Genomic DNA, 21,740 nt, shown 5'->3' with positions numbered 1-21,740 from the left:
CATCCCAGCTTACCCTTCTCCCTCCCCGTGTCCTCAAGTCCATTCTCTACGTCTGCATCTTTATTCCTGTCCTGCCCCTAGGTTCTTCAGAATCAATTTTTTTTTGTTTAGATTCCATATATATGTTAGCATACAGTATTTTTCTCTTTCTGACTTACTTCACTCAGTATGACAGACTCTAGGTCCATCCACCTCACTACAAATAACTCAATTTTGTTTCTTTTTATGGCTGAGTAATATTCCATTGTATATATGTGCCACATCTTCTTTATCCATTCATCTGTCGATGGACACTTAGGTTGCTTCCGTGTCCTGCCTATTGTAAGTAGTGCTGCAGTGAACATTGTGGTACATGACTCTTTGAATTATGGTTTTCTCCGGGCATATGCCCAGTAATGCGATTGCTGGGTCGTATGGTAGTTCTTTTTTTTAGTTTTTTTTTTTTTTTTAAAGTGGAAATCTTTTTTTTTTTTTTAATTTATTTATTTATTTTATTTTTGGCTGTGTTGGGTCTTCGTTTCTGTGCGAGGGCTTTCTCTAGTGTGGCAAGCGGGGGCCACTCTTCATCGCGGTGCGCGGGCCTCTCGCTATCGCGGCCTCTCTTGTTGCGGAGCACAGGCTCCAGACGCGCAGGCTCAGTAGTTGTGGCTCACAGGCCTAGTTGCTCCGTGGCATGTGGGATCTTCCCAGACCAGGGCTCGAACCCGTGTCCCCTGCATTAGCAGGCAGATTCTCAACGACTGCGCCACCAGGGAAGCCCCTTTTTTAGTTTTTTTAAGGAACCTCCATACTGTTCTCCATAGTGGCTGTATCAGTTTACATTACCACCAACAGTGCAAGAGGGTTCCCTTTTCTCCACACCCTCTCCAGCATTTATTGTTTGTAGACTTTTTAATGATGGCCATTCTGACCAATATTAAACTTTTGTGCAGTATTAAGAAAAAATGATTTTGTAAAGACAAACTAGGAAAACGTCCACCACTCAAGACAGTCTAATTTCCCTAAAATAGAAAGGTGGCTAAAATTCAATGAGGACTAACAAGCCAGTAGCATAATGGTGAGATACGAATGGGCAGCACACCAAAACAGAAAATACAAATACCAATAAACTGAAAATTTGCCGAACATCACTAAATTAAAAAAAAAAAACAGTTATATAATCTATTTTTGCTACCCAGACTGGCAGTTTTAAAAATTGATAATAGAGGGGGTTGGTAAGCACGTAATAAGTATCTTTGTTATCACTGCAATAACATAAATTGGTAAAAACTTTTCGGCAGGCTATATTAACAATGTGTTCAAATGTTAAGGGTCCCCACTCTGACCCAACAACTCTACTTCCAGGTATACATCCTGAGTGAGTCTCAGCTGGGCTCAGAGAGGAGCGGGACTGGTATTTTCACCGTGGGCAACAACACAGTGGAAGCCCCCATGTGCCTATCACTAGGAGCCATGATGTAATGCTGGGGCAGCTACATGCTGGAATGATGCTTGTTGAGAGTGAGGCACATCCATGTCACATGTCCAAGATACACGGGTAAGTGAAAAGGCAGGTCGCACAAGAGCGTGAGTAGAATGTTCACATTTTTGTAAAAGAAAAGTGGGTTGATATATGCAAACAGAAGGCAATATACTGAATGTTCACCAAGCTGCTAGCAATGGTGATCCCAAAGAGGTGGGGATGAGCACTTACACTTTATATATATATGCACACACACATTTTTTAATGAGCATATATTAGTCTAATAAGCAGAAAAATACAAGTAAAAACAAATCATGATTAGTAAAGCATTTCATAATTATTTTTAAATTTCTTAACATAATGAATGATGGGTATAGCTCTAATTTATCCATCCTTATTCATACAGACAATGTATGAATTAAAGTTCATCTACTGTTACGGATGAACAGCATAATCAGAGTTTTCACTTGGTCATAACTTCCTTTCCAAACTCTGCTGCTCGACTCCAGGCACAGTGTGACATCCATGGGTGAGAATCAACTCACTCGGCCAGGCATGTGTCAGAAAACAACCAGGTGTCCCTTGGCTGCTGTGACACCAGGTACCTGAGCAGATAGAACTGCGGGAGGAGAAGGCAGCCCTAGATCATCCACTCTTGCCAGAGCAGTCCCTCTGAAGATTCACTGACTTCTGTGGTTCTCCCCAGATCTGAGGTTTACAAAGTAGCCAAGATGCTCACACAGGGAGAGAGAAGGATATACTGTGCACAGAGAACAGAGGTAAAAGGGATCAGCTGGAACATCTCTGGATTTGAGGAGAAGGAAGGCGGCCAAGGGCAAGAGACATTCGTGACAAGTCTCAGTCAGGGATGGGGGCTGCTGCTCACAGGCCTCTCTGCGCCGCCCCCCATGCTCCACCCACGCACAGGAGCTCACACGGCTGAGTTGCCCGGGCCTTTCCTGCCCTCTGCCTATACCTCTATCGTTTCTTCAGGGGCTAGAGGCTGGTCTCAACACCCCTAGCCAGAAAACAAGCAGGGGATCCTGGGGCCAGCGATTACCAATAGTGAGCACGTTATTATAAAGACGGAGGAAACCGTGGCTTTGAAAAGGGATGGGAGGAAAAGGACTAAATTTTCCAAAATGCAAATTTTTTCTTCTACCTTCCCCCATCATTTGCGCAATTTTTGTCAAGTCCAAATGTAATTTAAAATGAGGTAGGTAGTTTCTCTCTACTCGTGCCTTCATCTTTGTGTTGACTGTTGAGGCCTGTGCCGTGAAAGCACTAGTGTCCCGTGCAGGGGGAGCACCAAGGGCGGCACCAGTGACTGCAGGAGCTTCTCAGTTGGCTATTTTCTCAATCTCGTCCAAGTCATCTGTGTCCAGTCTTTCTATTTTCTTATCTGGGGGAAAGAAAACAGAATTCAAAGAGACCAACATGGGGTTACAGAGACACACACTCAGGGAAAGGACAGCACAGCAGGGAGGGAGGAAACACAGGTCTCTGCCACCTAGGAACGTGCTGTGCCTCTGGCCACAGAGATCCTTCACTGAACCCCAAAGGCTTCCAGTGACTGAGCAAGGGACACGGACAGCAACAGCCAGAGTCCCAGGCCCCTCAGCCTGGCCAGGGGGGACTGTCATTCAAGTCCCTGAGCGCCGCCCTCTCCAGGTGTGCTCTTTGAGAACTTCCACATTGTAGGGAAGGAGGGGAATGGGACAGCGACACAGGCCTCTCTCGGGGCCACAGGAAAACCTACCCTTCACCCTCCCCTCGCCCCCGGACTTGCCCCTGTAAGGTAAGGGTCCGGCAGGGGACACTCCCAGGGACTCACTGAAATGCTCCTGGATCCTGTTCAGGATGTTCATGCTGTGCTTGCTGTCCACCATGTTCACGGCCAGGCCCCTCTTGCCAAAGCGGCCGGTGCGCCCGATCCGGTGCAGATAGGTCTCATTGTCCGGGTTCCCGTCCTTGTCCACGGGAAGGTCAAAGTTGATGACGACAGACACCTGTTCCACATCGATACCTGCATGAAGGAGAGTTGGACAGGAGTAAGGACGGGAGACAGAAATCACTGTCGTCCACAGTCAGGCCTACACACACCAACCTCAGGTGGAAGGAACAGTCTGGGATGGGCCAGCTCTGGGATTCAGACAAAGGGGCAGGTAGCAGAACCCAGAGGGAGAAAACAGAACTGTGGCAGGTGCTGACCAAATTATGAAATCAGCCATCAGGCTCCAGAGAGCCTCTGCTGGATACCAGTATCTGGAGAAGCAGCTAAAGCCTCACTGGGGGCCCCAAGAAGAGCAGGAGCCGTTCTGAGCCACCAAGTCAGGACTCCTGGCTTTTGTGAAAGTTCTCCTCTGCCGAGGGAATCCAAACAGCCTCTCCTAGAAAACAGGATCTCCCGCAAACCACCGGAGTGTCCCGCAGACGAGGGTCTCTCTCGCTACCCCGAGCCTGCAGACCAGGACACAATCTCTGCTCACCGCGGGCACACACGTTGGTGGTGACCAGAACCTTCTCTTTGCCCTCTCGGAAGCGCTCAATCACTGCAGCCCTCTGCTCCACCACCATTTCACCACTCAGCAGAGCCACCTGGTGGCCTTCTTTTGAGAGCTCTGCTGCCAGCCAACTAGCTGTTTTGCGGGTCTGGAAGGAAGAAAACATTTCAGAAATGAAAGTACCTTAAGAGAATATTTTTGATCTGGAAGACTACTAAAACTTAGCAGTTAAGCATTAAATGTCTTAAAATTGTTAACATGATGTGGTATAAAGAAGTAACCATGTCACCTGGGTGCTAATCTTAGAAAAATATTTAACCTTAATATAATCACAAGGGGGGGGAAATCAGAGACATTCTCAAGACTACTTACTAGTCTGAACTTTTTTTTTTTTTTTTTTTTTAAGGTTTTTTTGATGTGGACCATTTCCAAAGTCTCTATTGAACCCGTTACAACATTGCTTCTGTTCCATGCCCTGGCCCCTTGGCCCCGAGGCATGTCGGATCCCAGCTCCCTGACCAGGGATCGAACCGGCACCCCCTACACTGGAAGGCAAAGTCTCAACCACTGGACTGCCAGGGAAGTCCCTAGCCTGGACTCTTCAAGATGTACATGTCATGAAAGGTGGAGAAACTGTTATAGATTAAGGGAGTCTCAAGAGAGACTAAATGCAACAGACAATCTCTGATTGGCTCTTAGGTTTAACAGCAGCAGCCAAAAGCAATAAAGGCCATTTTGGTACACATGGGGAAAGTGGCATATGATGGACGACAGAGAGGACACTATCGCTGCATCATTGTGAAAGGTGTGACAATGGTACTGTGCTCATGCAGGAGCACGTCTCATTCTTAGGAAGCATTTAGGTGGGAAGTGTCCTGATATCTACAACTGACTTTAAAATGATTCAGCAAGGGACTTCCCTGGTGGCGCAGTGGTTAAGAATCCACCTACCAGAAACTAACACACTATTGTAAAGCAATTATACTCCAATAAAGATGTTAAAAAAATAATAATAATAAAATGTGCATAAAACCCTTACCCTAGAAAGGGACACAACAAATTTAAAATAATTACATTAGGCAAGATTTGTTTATATTGAATTTCTAATTCTTACTGTTTAAAACTGTCAGGTGCTTTATTAATTGATACTTTCACAAAATGAGAAATGAATAATTTCTTTGATGGAAAATCAGTAGTGCTATATGGTGCAAATCACCTGATATTTTAATAATGTAAGGCATGGCTTCTATCAAGTTACATTTCAGTAGAGGAATAACATGCTTACAAAAGGTTTTTTTTATAGTAAGTATTTATATACACACATACTTTCTAAATATACTGAATTACGTTATGTATGGAATAAAACAGTGAATCAAAAGGATCTATACTGCAGTTTTCTACCATATATGGCATTAGATATATATCCCAAAGCAAAATAACTGAAAGTATTTTATTAAATAAAAAAAAAAGAATCCGCCTGCCAACGCAGGGGACATGGGTTCGAGCCCTGGTCCGGGAAGATCCCACATGCTGCAGAGCAACTAAGCCCGTGTGCCACAACTACTGAGCCTGCACCCTAGAGCCCACGTGCCACAACTACTGAGCCCACGCATCAAGAGTCTGTGCTCCGCAACAAGAGAAGCCACTGCAATGAGAAGCCCCCGCTCGCCACAACTAGAGAAAGCCTGTGCATAGCAACGAAGACCCAACGCAGCCAAAAAAAAAAAAAAAAGATTCAGGAAAAAGTACAGATATCCCCCACACAAAAGCTTATGGATAAAGCAAATGTTGACAATAGGTGAAGGGCATGAAAGTGCTCATTTTGTATTTTTTTCATCTTTTCTGTAGGTTTGAAAGTTTCAATTTGAGTTTGGGAAAACAATGCCACTCTAAAAAAAATTTTTTTTTTAATCTACAAGTATTCCAATAATAGAGTAAGAGCTCTCTTATTCTTACATTGCTTAACAGAATTTTGATGTTTTCTTCACCGATCTTAACTATTCCTGAAAAATTATTTTGGCTATTATAAATGGGGTCTGTTCTTCCATTTTCTAAGTGTTTGTGTTTGACACTGGAAAACTACTTATTTTCTAGTAATTTTCTAACCGACCATCCTGTTTAGTTTCTTACTTTTCCTACAAATATCAGTTGATTTACTTGGGTTTTCTAATGTATCACCTACAAATGATATAAAGTTCAGGAGACTCTATGCTTAGACTATGTATATGCCTCAGGATACTAAGAAGAAATTGTTTCTTACATCTTCACAAACCACTTCCTTTCCAGCCACAGGGAGGGAAGCTGGTCCCCCAGCACTAGGTGGAGCTGGCTGAGAGGGAGGGCGCAGGGCCACACACCCCCCCGTGGGGCTCCGCCCCCGCACGCTTCCTGCTGCTGCTGCTGCTACTCACGTGGCAGAAGATCATGGCTTGAGCAATGGTGATGGCCCCGTAGATATTACACAAGGCCTGGAACTTCTCATCTCTGCTATTGCACAGGACGTAATACTGCTTGATGGTGTCCAATGTCTCCTCCTCGCGCTTCAGTTTGATGATGTTTGGGTCTGGGACCACCTTCTGGGCAAATTTCCAGACAGAGTCTTCGAAGGTGGCAGAGAAAAGCAGCATCTGGCAGTTCCTGGGAAGCATCCTGCAAGGGAAGGCCCAGGTGTTCGACATGACCCCGACTGAGTGTTTCACTGGAAGGAACAGAAGCACAGCCTCCCCAGGCTTGGATGACCTGCGTCCCCAGGAAGGTGGCAAAGCAGGGAGGAGCACCGCAGGGAGGAGGGAGGAGCAGACGTGGGGCAGGGACGGGTGGTGGTAGAGTCCCTAAGTCTCCTTCCTCAACCCAGGCTGGGGGTATGGTCAGTGCTGACATGGAAATGGCCCACCAAACAAATGCCTCTGAAAGCTGCAGAGTAAAGAACCTGGCAGGGGCAAGAAGAGAGTGAAGTAAAAGGAGATGATGCTGCAGATCAGGAGGCCAAGAAGTTCCTCCTGGCTCAAGAGTTCCTACCTCTGGATGCGGACGCTCTGATCTTGGTGGCCCTGAGTAGCTATCATCACGTCAGCCTCATCCAGAACAAACACCTTGATCTTCTTGGGGTCAATGAACTTGAGCTTGGAGCACCAGTCCAGAACGGTCCCAGGGGTGCCAATGACAATGTGCTCACTGATCTTCTGACCTCTTTCCACTGTGGAGACAAGATGTGTTCTGTGGGTATTTCCATGGCTAAACCCGCTTTCAAAATGAAAGCCTTGCCCATCCTTCCAGAGCTAGAACAAGTTAATTCCAGATTTCAAAACACAGGGTGTTACCCAAAAGTTTTGTGTTCTTCTACTATAAAATGGGCATAATGACACCTATCTCACTGCACTGTGGTCAGGATTAAATCCTACACAGCCAACCCTCCATGAGTGTTAGTTTCCCTTTTTCTGCTTTCTCCTGTAATTCCCCATCACCCAACTCTTTTTCTTTAGCATAACACTTATTCTTTTTATACCATCCCTTCACTCATGATTCATTGATTTCCTTATAAATTAGTAGTTTTGAGTCCTAGGATCCTGGCCCAATGAATTTTTGCTTTGTTAGACATTCTAATTGTGTAGACAGTTTTCCTAAGTACAGATTCTCTTTGATTGAAAAACACACATTACTCTCAAACTATAGCTGGTGGGAGTTGAAACTGATATAACCATCTATCAAAATTACTAATGCATGTAGCCTTTGACCAGTGCTTCCACTATTATGAATCAATCCTGTATGCACATGAGTATGTGTGAAATAACATATATGCAAGGATATGCATGCATTAAAACATAACTAAGCAAAATATGACACACCGAATGGATGACACCAATAAAAGTATAAAACTGTTTAGGAACTGATGTGGAACAATCTCCAAAATACATTATTAAATGTGAAAAAGAGGTTGCAGAGCAGTTTGTATACCAATAGGGGCAAAAAAGAATACATGTAATATATGTACATGCGTGTGTGAGTGTTCTATCTATCTCATCTATCTCTATTGCCGTGCCATGAGGGATGCAGGATCTTAGTTCCCCGACCAGGGATCAAACCCGTGCCCCCTGCAATGGAAGCACAGAGTCTTAACCACTGGACTGTCAGGGAAGTCCCTACACGTTATCACATTAACACTTGCCTGTAGCCACACAGACTATCTCTGGTAGGACATGTGAGGAACGGGTTAGTACTGGGTGCCTTCAGGCAGGCAGAACCAGGTGGTTGAAGGGTATGGGAAAAGAAAAGTTTCTACCATATATCCTTTTCAATTTTGAAACATGTGAATGTCAGTTATTTTCAAAACAAAATTTAAAGTTCGAGGAGAAAGGGACTTTGGTCAGGAATTCATTAACTCCATTGGAAAAGTTTTAAATGAACTCTTCAATACATTGTGGTTCTCACTGTCCACTGCCCATCAGTCTAAACTGAACTTTTAAAAAAATGCTACCTTAAATAGTTAATATACTAATCCTTCAGACACAGTGAAGTCCCCTGTTATTATAAAACAATCTAGAGAAGATCCATGTTGTCACAAGATTCTGGTACACTACACTTAGCTGCACCTATCAGTGTAAGACATCAAACACACACAAAAATACTAATAATTTCTGGTTACTCTTTCTGCATGCTGAAACATGATGGTTTCCTCCAGGAAAAGCCCTTGTGTGATTATTTGTGTAGTAACTGTACTAGCCGTTTTTGTTTGTTGACTGACAGACAAACTACAGAAAATCAAACAGGGGGAATTCCCTGGTGGTCCAGTGGTTAGGACTCCGCGCTCTCACTGCCGAGGGCCCAAATTCGACCCCTGGTCGGGGAACTAAAGTCCCACAAGCTGCACAGTGCGGCCAAAAAAAAAAAAGAAGAAGAAAATCAAGTAGGGAATTTGATATACACTTTCTTGCAAATGAACAAAGAGAGCCTATCTCTTAAATGAAAACAACTGACTGTTATTTGTTGTCATGATAACGTTTCAGCTTAAGGGAAAATTAGAATTTTGGAACACTTCTATGTGCTGCTGTAGGTTTGAGAGTTTCTCCGTGTATAAACTCCTCTGAGTTGGTTGGTGGTGATATTAATGCATTTTAAATGCTATTTAAAATTTTGTATTATGAAATATGTCAACATTTGAAAGATCAGCATAACTCAATAAGACAGTATTTTCCAAATGACCAAGGTATGATGTTAGAAAATCACAGTTGGGCAAAAGATGCATTCAAAGTGCAAGGGAGACCAAGGAATTTTAATGTAACAGTACGAAGAGTTCATTAATATGATTTCAGATATCACATGGCAACTAACTTTTAAGTAATTACCATTTGTTAAGTTTTGGTATGGCATCCAAAACAACAATATCTAAAATTATAAGAAAGGCTAGATTTTCTTCATATTCTTCCCAAGTAAGTACTTGGGGTCCTCAATAATGCTTAAGAGTGTAAGAGAGCAAAAAGTTTAAGAACCGCTGCTCTAGGCGATTACAAACTGCTGGGTTGAAGGGATGTCTCTCTTCCATTTTTCTAGGCAATGCCAACTGCTTCTGGAAGTCAGTGTGCCGATGTTTACTCCCCACTGGAGCACATGAGGCTTCCAGTTATTCTACATCTTGGTCAGCACTTGGTTTGTCAGACTTCCTCACTTCTACCATCTGAGAGGCATACAGTGGTTTCACCTGACGTTTCCCTAATGACTAATGAAGCTCATCATCTTTTCACGTTTACTGGCCATCTGAATTCCTTCTTTTGTGAAGCGTCTGTTCAACTGGGCCTCTCTCGTCCATTTTCCTGTTGGAATGCTTACTTTTTTCTAATTGATTTGTAGTTTTATATATTCTGATAACTTCTCCATTACCCATTTTCTACCTGCCCCTCCTCCCATTTTAACCCATATTTTCTACATTCTGCAGAACACATGAAGAAAGAATTGGTGGAAGGATTTCTGATTTGGTAAGAGCAAGTGAACTGTACGTACTCTTAGATTACTCTTACTAAAGCTGTGCTTTACTTTTAAAGAAAGGGAACTGACCCAACCTACCATCTTCAGTGCTCATCCCTCCCTCGTAGGCAGCTTCCAGAACTCTGGATGCTGAATTCAAACCCTGGCTCCTCAGTGAAATACTCCACACTTTAAGAACGCCATGACTCATGCAGGGATTTTTTTTTTTAACAACTTAAAATCTTATTTTAGGAGTGGAGAGAATTATTAACAAATCAGCAACTATTTAAACAGATTTGCTAAAGGCAACACGGGGCTCCAAGGTCAGACTGAACTAGAAAGTTGAATATCATCACCTCATCTTCAAAATTCAAATACCCAACCACCCGCCCCAACTCACGGCCTAGGTCTTGCCCCTTTATACTCACATTTATTGCCTCGAACAGCATAAGCAAGCTTTAGTTCTGGATGAAATCTGCCCATCTGCTCAATCACTTTTCCTGTCTGAAGCGCCAGCTCATATGTTGGGGAGAGGCACAGACACTAACGGGCAGATCATAGAAGATGAGTTTAGGAGAGCCTTGTAGTAACAGACAACAGGCTCTAAAGCAACCAGTACACTGATGTCATTACCACTGGAACAGTGTAGGAAACCACATCCTCGTCAACCAGGCCCAAATTTCAGCTGTAGACAGAAGCCTTCAGCAGGGAGCCCTGGCTTGGCAGATGCCTTCAGAAGCCACTGTTTGAGGCTGCTGCTTCCGAATCAATTCTACCCAGGTAAGGGCCTGGTGCACCATTGGGCTTTGCCTGAGCAACAGCCTGAGGCATCAGACGCACTCGGACTGTACCAGGGGCACCCTCGTTAGACAACCCCCCCCAGATGGCGCAGCCATTCCCAGGATGAGCACGCCAGGGCCCCCAGGATTCCACCCCCTCACCTGCGGGTATCTCTCTGCTGGTTCCACTCGGCTGAGCATGGCCAGGACGAAGGCAGCTGTTTTACCAGTACCAGACTGAGACTGGGCAATCAGGTTCTGTGGGCTGGATGAAGGAAGAACAGAGATGAAAATAATACTGGTTAATAACAATCAAGTGTCGGGACTTCCCTGGTAGCGCAGTGGTTAAGAATCCGCCTGCCAGTGCAGGGGACACAGGTTCGAGCCCTGGTCCGGGAAGATCCCACATGCCGCGGAGCAACTAAGCCCGTGCGCCACAACTACTGAGCCTGCGCTCTAGAGCCCGCGAGCCGCAACTACTGAAGCCTGCGTTCTAGAGCCCGTGCTCCGCAACAAGAGAAGCCACGGCAATGAGAAGCCTGTGCACCACAACAAAGAGTAGCCCCCGCTCGCCACAACTAGCGAAAGCCTGTGCACAGCAACGAAGACCCAATACAGCCAAAAATAAATAAACAAATTTATTAAAAACAAAACAAAAAACAATCAAGTGTCCAAACGTTCTTTCTGGGTGGTAGGAATAGGGATTTTCCCCCTTCATGCTTCTATTATCCAGGTTTTCTGCACTGAGTACAATGATAAAATTTTATATGTTGTTAAAAAAAAACTGCTTAAATATTAAGTGAAATGATGATTATTTTAGATGGGCTCACACTAAGAAATCCTCATTCTAGACTCTAGCACAGCTAGAGTGCCCTAGTTTTATACCCCAAGGGGCCTATGGAAATTAAGACTGCAGAGTAACATCTGTGCCCAGACAAATCCCTGAGCCATAATGTGTCTTCAGGACTTGGCTCCTACTATGTGCTCCCTTTTCTCATCTTTATGGAAAATTTAAGAGAACAAGTCAGATGCTTTAGAGGGAACTTTCACATTTCACTTCAGGTAACCCAATGTCATGGGAATAGGTGGCATTTTTTTTTTTTTTATTTATTTATTTTTGGTTGCATTGGGTCTTTGTTGCTGCCTGTGGGCTTTCTCTAGTTGCGGTGAGCAGGGGCTACTCTTTGTTGTGGTGCGCGGGCTTCTCATTGCGGTGGCTTCTCTTGTTGCAGAGCACGGGCTCTAGGCGTGTGGGCTTCAGTAGTTGTGGCACGCAGACTCAGTAGTTGTGGCTCACAGGCTCTAGAGCGCAGGCTCAGTAGTTGTGGCGCACGGACTTAGTTGCTCCACGGCATGTGGGATCTTCCCAGACCAGGGGTCGAACCCATGTCCCCTGCATTGGCAGGCGGATTCTTAACCACTAAGCCACCAGGGAAGTCCTAGGTGGCATTTTTATCATTAAAAAAAGAGGGACTTCTCTGGTGGTCCAGTAGTTAAGACTCCAAGCTTCCACTGCAGGGGGCACAGGTTCGATCTCTGGTTGGGGAACTAAAATCCCACATGCTGTGTGGTGCAGCCAAAATATAAACAAACAAACAAACAAATAAATAATATAGTTGAATGAAAAAAGCTGTTACCTAAGTATGATACCATTTATGTAAGGTTTAAAAATATGCAAACTTGGAATTCCCTGGCAGTCCAGTGGTTAGGACTCGGCGCTTTCACTGCCGAGGGCCGGGGCCCGGGTTCAATCCCTGGTCAGGGAACTAAGATCCCACAAGCCACGCAGCGTGGCCAAAAAAAAACAAACAATGAAAGCAAACTACGTAGTAAAAGGATAAAGAAACATGAGAGAATAATGACCCACATCAGTGATGCTCACTTGGGAGGGGGTGGGGGAGGGGGCTGTGAATGGAGGGAGTTACATGGGGGCTACAACTGCCAACTAGATTAACGGCAGCTTTATTTCTTGGCAGGATGGGGTTATGGAGATGTTCCTGGTATTGCTCCTGATATTTTTTGCAGGTCTCAAAATTTTCAAAATTATTAAAAAACAATAGCAACAACAACAACAAAAAAACAATTTTTAAAACTGCATAGAATAACAGCACTAACTTTTTCTATCAGTTTTTATTAAGTGGAAAAGGCAGAAACTGTATTGAATTGCATCAGACTCTCTCTGCACCTGTCTAAGCTGTTCCCCTGAAGAAGCACATTGCTCCCAACGGCCCATCTTGTGCTCAGGAACACTACAGCTCTTGGTGGAAGACGTTGAACCCAGTTCTCAAGAGGTGTGCCAGGGTCCATATACTTACGGCTCAGCAAGCATCATGGGTAACGCATTCTCTTGTATCTTGGATGGTCGATTGAACCCCATGGCGTAGACTCCCTGCAGAAGCTGTGGTTTCCTAGGAGGCCAGGGAGAGAAAGATGGATTCCTAGTTGTTGAAATTGTTTTAAAGGCCTAGAATTTTATTTTTCCCTATATCTAGCAAAGAATGGTACTTCCTGTCAGACATATTTTCCTGTGCCTTAAAAAATACTAACTAAAACAAAACAAAACCAAAATCTTTCCCTACTAAATCTTAATCTGAAACTATTATGCAATTTATAAAATCCGGGCTAGTTTCCTTTCTTGGAGAAATTCATCTTTCAGGAGACCCACAAATTTGGTTGGCCTTGGATGACAAACATTCCCAGGATACTGGAAGAATGGTACTTATTAATTCATAGTATAAATTATAAAAGACATATCTAAAAATAAACACTGCTTACTATGCCACTAAGATACAGAAGTCCCTTTAGGGAATGAGATTTCAGTTTTCATTTCTCAGTGCAGATGCTCCACTGAACCACAGTCATTTTGTGTTCCATGGGCCTTCCAAAGCCAGCTGTGCAAGAACTCGGGACAATTGAGAGGTAAGAAAATTGATTCAGCCAGTTTCTAGTAAATAGGTAAAGGGAGTTCAGTTATCATACTGAACTTTACGAGTGATTAGATTTACTTATTATGTCTAGTCAAAATCAAAACTAGAAAAGCACCAACTTCTTACATAAGTAGCCACACAACAAATATCAAATAAAGCTGCTTTTGTAGTACATTTATAATAAGCTCTCTGCTACCTCTAAATTGACAGGGTGTTTAACAAAAATCCCACCACACTGTTTTTAAAGAAAAGTCAAACCAAGTCAAGAATGTTCTCTAAGCCTTCCTTAGAGTTTAACAGGTTCTCTAAAAGGCAATTCTTCTGGCATATGGTGGTTCTCAGACACAAAGAACTTTGAAAAGTAACATCCATTTGGAAGAAAAGGTTGTGAAGCTTAGCAGATTCTGATTTGGTTGCCAAGGAAACAAAGTCACTACTGAAAGAGGACTCAAGTGATCCAAGAACTTTCAGTGGCTCATTATTTTTCTTTTATTTTGCAGATCTTTTCAGTAAAAAATAGACCAAGTATATTAGGTGACCTAGGTTTTATTCTTTGTTTCCTTTGGCTACTAACAATTAAATCAGAAAGAACTTGCCTTTTCAAAGAGGACAGTTCATTACTGGTTGACCTGAGAACTCCAGTACTTTAAATGAAAGGAACATAAAAAGACCACTGATACTTGGAAAAGCAAGCTGTCAGAGCACATCTAGCTGCTCGGACAGAATTTATGAATGGAAGCAGAGATGACAGATTTGCTGAAAAAAGCCTTTGACAGAGAAAATACACATAGAAAAGTATAATGTCCCAAAAATATTCAAAAAAAAAGGCCACACTTTAAAAACCTTGCTCTTAGCTATTGCTGCATTGACAACTTGATTTGGTTCTAGTTAGCTCTCTTATTTTAAGTGTCTCTTACTCTAAAGTGGTGGCAATAGTTGGCAGAAACGTGACCCCTATTTGCCTACAGTGGGCATATGATAGATTTTGCTGAACAAAGGCAAAGAATCCATTCATTCCACCACTTTCTTATTCACTAGCTATTTTCTGTCTATGATTTGAGTCCTGGCAGGCAGCAAGAATGGTAGCTATGTCTTGTGTTACTCATAACACCCAGCACAGTGTCATGTACATAAACCAACGACCCTAAATACCTCTTTACTAACTTACTGAAGGAAACGAAAAACTTGGCATAACATTACATAATTCTCTGCCTTTAAAACAAGGACATGTTAGAAGTCATTCTCACCACAGTGCATAAATGTGCACACTTAAGGCTTAATTCTGGGTTCTGGATTCTTTAAAAAATTCTGGAACACTGAAGGCTGATTTCCACTGCAGTTACTGGGAATCCTGCACAGGCTTCTTGGACAGATTTTATAAAAGCAGATAAACTGTTCTTAACACTGTAAACCCTATAGTCTAACAAAAGGGCTTACCTAATAAGAAATGTTCCTGACATCCAGAAATCACCTGTCAGCCAATATTTTATTGAAAGTTCTAAGAGCATAAAAGAAAAAAGACTTTCAGCTATGATGAATAAATTTGTGGCATTTAAAAATCCCTAAGGAGAAGAACTGGGTAGCCAAGAGACAAGGGTGGAGGGAGACCATCACTTTTTCATACTTTTAAACTTTTGAATCATGTGAATTATTAACTAGTCAAAGAAAGTAAATATACTAAGATTTTTTTAAAATAAAAGGAGAAAGTAAAATTCCCACAAGATCTCTGATATGCTAAGTCTTATAAAGGAGGGACTAGCAAGGAACAGTTGTTCAAAGGAACGGATACTCACAGCCGAAGCTCCTCGAAGGACTTCACTGAGTAGAGTGGGGAGTTTGGATCCCGCTGCAGAACTTCCACTTGGTTGGTGTTATCGACAAGGTTGCTTCTGATCAGCTTGTTGAGTAAGGACTGGGCGGCTCTGTCCTCTGTAGGAAAAAACCAGTCGATCTTCCTCATACTCACTGGGCAAACCCCACCCTTGTGAAACCTCTCTCCCCATGTCTGCACCCACACCTGAATGGCCCAGCAAGGTGGGAGAAAAACATAATCACACCAGAAGGTCTCACTTTAAACTCCTGACTGCTAGACTCAAGTGGGCTGAGCTGCCCAGCAAGACTTTATGTTTCTATACGCCACTTATTCACTCTTCTTCTCTCTTCAACTTCTAACCTCTCCACATTCTCACTCATCTAATGACCCTGCTACTCACTTCCCTGAGAAGTGAACGTAATCAGAAGCACCTCCACGCGCTGCCGTGACAACCTACACACCCACTTGCGTTTGTGTGTGTCCTTTCCACCTTCCCTGATGTGACTATGGATGGACCGCCATGCTCCTGAGGCTAGCCCCTCTACTCATACAATGGGTCCCATTCCGTCTTGCAGACAAGGATATTTCTCCCAGCAGTGACCTTCTCTCTTGCATGATCAGTTTCTCCCTCTAATGGATCATTCCCCCCAGCACGTATGCACGTTGTAACATGTCTCATCATAAATGTGCTTCCTCCGTTATCCCGCATCCCCATCCAGTTACTGTCCCAGTTCTCTGCTCCCCTTTACGGGACATTCCCTGACAGGGCTGTCTGTACTCATGTCTTCACTTTCTCTTCTCCCCTTCTCTGCAGAATGTACACTGAAGAGGTTTTTTTAATTTAACCTCCCCACCTGACCTCAACAGCCCTTGTCAAGCTCACCAATGACTCTACACTCTAAATCAACTGAACAATTTTTAGTTCTCTTAACCAACTCATTACCTATATATGACTCCCTATTTTGAAACACTTCCTTCTTTTGGTTTCTGGGATACCACTCTCTTTTGGTTCTCCTTCTATCTCACTGTTTTCAATTTCCTTGGCTGATTCCCCTCATCTCCTTGATCTTATAACTCAGAATGCCTCTGGCTCCAGAGAGGCACGTCCTAGGTGATACTCTGTCTCTTGCTACAGGGTTTCAAAGATTAGTTACCTTTCTCTTCTTCATCTGTTTTCTCTGGAGTGGCATCGGTTTTGATAACACCTACACAAGAAAACAGTTATCATAATCAGAAAAGCAAGTATCAAATCCACTCAAAAGGGGACCTCCCTGGTGGTGCAGTGGTTAAGAATCTGCCTGCCAATGCAGGGGACACGGGTTCAAGCCCTGGTCCAGGAAGATCCCATATGTGGCGAAGCAATTAAAGCGGTGCGCCACAACTACTGAGCCTACGCTCTAGAGCCTGCGAGCCACAACTATTGAAGCCCGCGCACCTAGAGCCTGTGCTGCACAATAAGAGAAGCCACCACAATGAGAAGCACGCACAATGCAACGAAGAGTAGCCCCCACTTGCCGCAACTAGAGAAAGGCCGTGCACAACAACGAAGACCCAACACAGCCAAAAATAAATATAAATAAATAAATTTATTTTTAAAAAAATCCACTCAAAAGGTGGGACAATATAAATATCAAACCTTATTTAAGTGATCAAAATTTAAATAGTTGGCGTTTCTATACGTTTAATGGATTTTTATTCCTAGGAAGTGTAGTGCATAAGAAAATTTCAAATTTCTAGAAATGCTGGCTGACTTCAGAGTGATCAGATATGTCACCTCTGACTTACTTATTTAAAATATAGCATTATTATAACTATATTTAAAATATAGCATTATGTTAGCAGACACAATTAGACATGAGAAAGAAAATAAAATAAAGGTATTAAAAATTAAAAGGAAGAGGTAAAATGATCACTTTTTTTTTTTTAATTAATTAATTAATTTATTTTTGGCTGTGTTGGGTCTTCGTTTCTGTGCGAGGGCTTTCTCTAGTTGCGGCAAGCGGGGGCCACTCTTCATCGCGGTGCGTGGGCCTCTCACTATTGCGGCCTCTCTTGTTGCGGAGCGCAGGCTCAGTAGTTGTGGCTCACGGGCCCAGTTGCTCCGCGGCATGTGGGATCTTCCCAGACCAGGGCTTGAACCCATGTCCCCTGCATTGGCAGGCAGATTCTCAACCACTGCACCACCAGGGAAGCCCAATGATCACTTTTTTAGATTACATGATTGTAAACTTGCAGGACTAAGAGTATCAACTTAAAAATGACTACAAAATATCTCAGGAAAAGATAAAAGAGCTAGGTACAAAATAAATAAATAGAAATCAGTAGCTTTTATAAATAGAGATATTATTGAAAAGATCCTCTTTATAATAGCAACTAAAAAGATAAAATATTGCACCTAGAAATAAAATTAACAAGAAAATGTGAGACTTACATGAAGAAAACTTTAAAACACTCATAAACTAATGCAAAGAGATAAAGCTAAAAAGCTCATAAATAAATTAAAATGGAACTCTAAGATATTCAATTAACCGAAAAGAAAGCAGGAAAAGAGGCAGAGAAACAAAATATAAGGGGACAAACAAACAGTAAAATTGCTAACCTAAACCCAACCACATCAATAATTACATTAAATGCAAACGGATAAAATACTCCAATTAACAGACAGAGATTAGTAGAATGGATAAAAAAGAAAGATCCAACTGTCAGCTGTCTACAAGAGGCACACTTTATTTTTTAATTTTTTTTAATTGAGGTATAGTTAATTTACAATATTGTATTAGTTTCAGGTGTACAACATAGTGATTCAAAATTTTTATAGATTATACTCCTACAAAAGACACACTTTAAATATAAAGACACAAATAAGTTGAAAGTCAGTGGATGGAAAGAGATACATCACGTAACCAGTAAGCATATGAAGGCTGGAGTGGCTCAGGTAATGCAGATTTTAAGACCAAAATCACCACCAGAGATAAAGGAGGATATTTCTAATAAGAGGGCCATTCATCAGGAAGACATAAATGTGAATGTACCTGGCAACAGATCTGCAAAACACAGGAGGCCAAAACTGACAAAATTAAAGGGAGAAATAAGATTATTCCACAATTGTCATTGGAAATTTTAACACTTCTCTTTCAACAACTGGAAGAACTAGACCAAAAAGCAAACAAACAAAAAACAGTCAAGACATAGAAGATCTGAGTAACACTATCAACAACAGTGGCCTAATTGACGTTTAGAGGACACTATACCCAATAACTGCAGAATCATATTTAATGGCTTCTGATCAAAATGGAGTTAAATTAGAAATTAATAAGATATCTAGAAACCCCCCAAATATCTGGAAATCAAACAACACACTTCTAAATTATCCATGGGCCAATGAAGAAATCAAAAGGGAAACTGAAACTATTTGAAGTATATGATAAAAAAGAAGAGGAAAGTAAACCCCAAGTAAGTAGAAGGAAAAAAATACAGAGTAGAAATCGATGAAATAAAAGACAAATATTCAAGAAAATTAACATTGCCGAAGCCTAGCTCTTTGAAAAGATAAAAAAAACTGATAAGTCTCTAGGTAGACTCATCAAAAAAAAGAGAACAAACACATACCGCCAGTAATCGAAATGAAAGAGGGGACATCACATATGATACAGTCATTAAAACATTTCTAAAGGACACAAAAAGGGATTTGAAAAAAAAGGAAAGACTTAATCATAGGTTTTATAAAAAGACTCAATAGCATATAGATGTTAAGTTATAAATGTAACATGGTCCTAGGAGAAATACTAAAAGATTCTTTGTCTTCTTAGAACTAGTCAAGTTGACTATAACAGAATATGTATGGAAAATAAGAATAGCCAGGAACACTCTAAAAAAAGATCAATGGGGACCTCCCTGGCGGTCCAGTGGTTAAGACTCTGCGCTTCCACTGCAGGGGGCATGGGTTCGATCCCTGGTCGGGGACCTAAGATCCCGCATGCTGTGTGGCGCAGCCAAAAAAAAAAAAGATCAATGAATGGGGACCAGCACTCACAGATATTAAAGCATGTCATAATGCTCCAGCAATCAGGAATATGAACCTGGTACATGAATATGCAAAATAAACTTGATAGGATAGATGAGAAAATGCAGAATTTGGTATATAATACAGGTGGATCTCAAACTAGAGAGGAAGAATGGACTATTACAAAAGTGGCACTGAAACAAATCTGTAGCCATCTTGAAATTAAAAAGGTGAAACACACTAGAGAAAACACTTTGGATCCATACCTCACAATTCACACCAGGAAAAATTCCAAGAGGATCAAAGACTGAACTATGAAAACTGACTCAAATTCCAGAAATAATAATGTAAAAGACTGATACGTTTGACTATATAAAAATGTTTGCAGAGGGACTTCCCTGGTGGTCCAGTGGTTAAGACTCCATGCTCCCAATGCAGGGGGCCCAGGTTCCATCCCTGGTCAGGAAACTAGATCCCGAATGCAGCAACTAAAGATCCCGCATGCTGCAACGAAGATCCTGCATGCCGAAAGTAAGACCCGGTGCAGCCAAATAAATAAATAATTAAATAAAAAAAAAGTTTGCAGAGCAAAAATACACAAGAAATTCAAAAGACAAAACTGACTGAAGTATTAGCAACTTCTATCACAATCTTAAAATATGAAGTTCATATTTAGAAAAAAGACAAAAAGCTCAGTAGAAAAGGAAACACGAATTCCTTTATACTTATGAAAATATTCAACCTTATTAATGAAATACAAAAGGTATTACACTGATCCACCATGTTTTACCTGTCAGATTAGCAAAATTTCAAGCTTTTGACTAAAAATTCTGTGGTGGGGCTATAGGAAAACACTTTCATGCTTTACTGATAGAAATATAAATTGGTATAATACTTATGGAGGGTACCTTGAAAAATACTGATAAAAAGTGCAAGTGCACTTTGACCATGGATATCCATTTTGGGGGAATTTATCCTACAAACGTATTTGCATACATGTAAAAAGAATTAAGTTCATGGTTATTACATGAAACACTTTATAACAGCGAAAGAATGTGACCAACCCAAGTATCTATCAAAAGATGACTGGTTAAATAAATTATGGTCTATCAACACAATGTAATACTATGCAGTTAAAAAACTGAGTGAGGAAACTCCATTTACTGGTAAGGAAAGCTTGCCAAGGTATGTTGTTGAATGAAAAAAAGTAAGTACACTGTGTATACTCTGCCATCTTTTGGTGAGAGAGAGAGAGAGGGGGAGAGAGGGAGAAAAATCTTTATTTGTTTTGCATAAAGAAACATTGGAAGTGCAACTGAGATTATCATACTAAGTGAAGTAAGTCAGAAAGAGAAAGACAAATACCATATGAGATCACTTATATGTGGAATCTAAAATATGACACAAATGAACCTATCTATGAAACAGAAACAGAGTCACAGACATAGAGAACAGACTGGTGGTTGCCAAGGGGGAGGGGGTTGGGGGAAGGATGGAGTGGGAGGTTGAGGTTAGCAGATGTAAGCTATTATACATAGAATGGATAAACAACAAGGTCCTACTGTATAGCACAGAGAACTATATTCAATAGCCTATGATAAACCACAATGGAAAAGAATATATAAAAAAAGAATGTGTATGTATGTATAGCTGAATCACTTTGCTGTACAGCAGAAATGAACACAACATTGTAAATCAACTATACTTCAATTAAAAAAAAAAAGAAACTTTGGAAGAATATTAAAAATCCAATAACAGTGGTTACTTACGGCATAGGGTGGTATATGGGTTGAACTGTGTCCCCCCCAAAATTCATATGATCAAGTCCTAACCCCCCAGTATCTCAGAATGTGATCTCCTTTTGAGATAGGTTCACTGCAGATGTAATTAGTTAAGATGAGGTTGTTAGGATGGGCCCTAATCCAGTATGACCAATGTTCTTATTAAAAAGGGAAATTCTGGATGTAGACATGCACAACACCATGAAGGCAGAGACTGGAGTGTTGATGGCAGAAATGCCTATAAGCCAAGGAATGCCAAAGATAGCCAGCAAACCATCAGAAGCTAGGAAGAGACATGGAACAGATGCTTCCTCACAGCCTTTAGGAGGAACTAAACCAGCTGACACCTTGATCTCACACTTCTGGCCTCCAGATCTGAGACAATAAATTTCTGTTGTTAAACCACCTAGTTTGTAATACTTTGTTGTGGGAGCCCTAGCAAAGTAATATAGGTGGGGCGTGGGATCTGGGTAAATGGTGGTCCAGGATGGGAAGGAGGCCTTTCACTTACTT

General features: G+C 41.9%; 2 protein-coding genes across 10 annotated transcripts in view; one reads left to right on the top strand and one right to left on the bottom strand.

Moving 5' to 3' along the window:
• Positions 1–9,653, top strand: part of ST3GAL2 (ST3 beta-galactoside alpha-2,3-sialyltransferase 2) — a 64,748-nt gene extending 55,095 nt beyond the window's left edge. For 5 of the 7 annotated variants that reach the window (XR_009698032.1, XR_009698031.1, XR_009698030.1 and 2 more), the window contains 2 exons: positions 1,345–1,537; positions 4,373–4,956. The gene's annotated coding sequence lies outside the window, so the exon portion shown is untranslated. Of the gene's footprint in view, positions 1–1,344; positions 1,538–4,372; positions 4,957–9,513 lie in introns of those variants that run through there. The other 2 variants (XR_009698026.1, XR_009698027.1) reach the window with 2 other exon arrangements.
• The window catches only part of LOC133079064 (ATP-dependent RNA helicase DDX19A), a 28,915-nt gene continuing 8,907 nt past the window's right edge, over positions 1,733–21,740 (bottom strand). For all 3 annotated transcript variants that reach the window (XM_061174346.1, XM_061174347.1, XM_061174345.1), the window contains 10 exons: positions 16,598–16,648; positions 15,424–15,559; positions 13,019–13,111; positions 10,866–10,968; positions 10,353–10,467; positions 6,985–7,162; positions 6,378–6,615; positions 3,952–4,114; positions 3,297–3,488; positions 1,733–2,864 (listed from right to left, as the gene is read on the bottom strand). In XM_061174346.1, coding sequence (XP_061030329.1) covers positions 2,803–2,864; positions 3,297–3,488; positions 3,952–4,114; positions 6,378–6,615; positions 6,985–7,162; positions 10,353–10,467; positions 10,866–10,968; positions 13,019–13,111; positions 15,424–15,559; positions 16,598–16,648 — 1,331 coding nt within the window. In that variant the 3' untranslated portion in view covers positions 1,733–2,802. The remainder of the gene's footprint in view (positions 2,865–3,296; positions 3,489–3,951; positions 4,115–6,377; positions 6,616–6,984; positions 7,163–10,352; positions 10,468–10,865; positions 10,969–13,018; positions 13,112–15,423; positions 15,560–16,597; positions 16,649–21,740) is intronic.

The sequence above is a fragment of the Eubalaena glacialis genome, chromosome 18, assembly GCF_028564815.1.
Source record: "Eubalaena glacialis isolate mEubGla1 chromosome 18, mEubGla1.1.hap2.+ XY, whole genome shotgun sequence".
NCBI classification, from domain to species: domain Eukaryota; kingdom Metazoa; phylum Chordata; class Mammalia; order Artiodactyla; family Balaenidae; genus Eubalaena; species Eubalaena glacialis.
The sequence above is the reverse complement of the archived record's forward strand: the minus strand, read 5'-3'. Positions and strand labels throughout refer to the sequence as shown.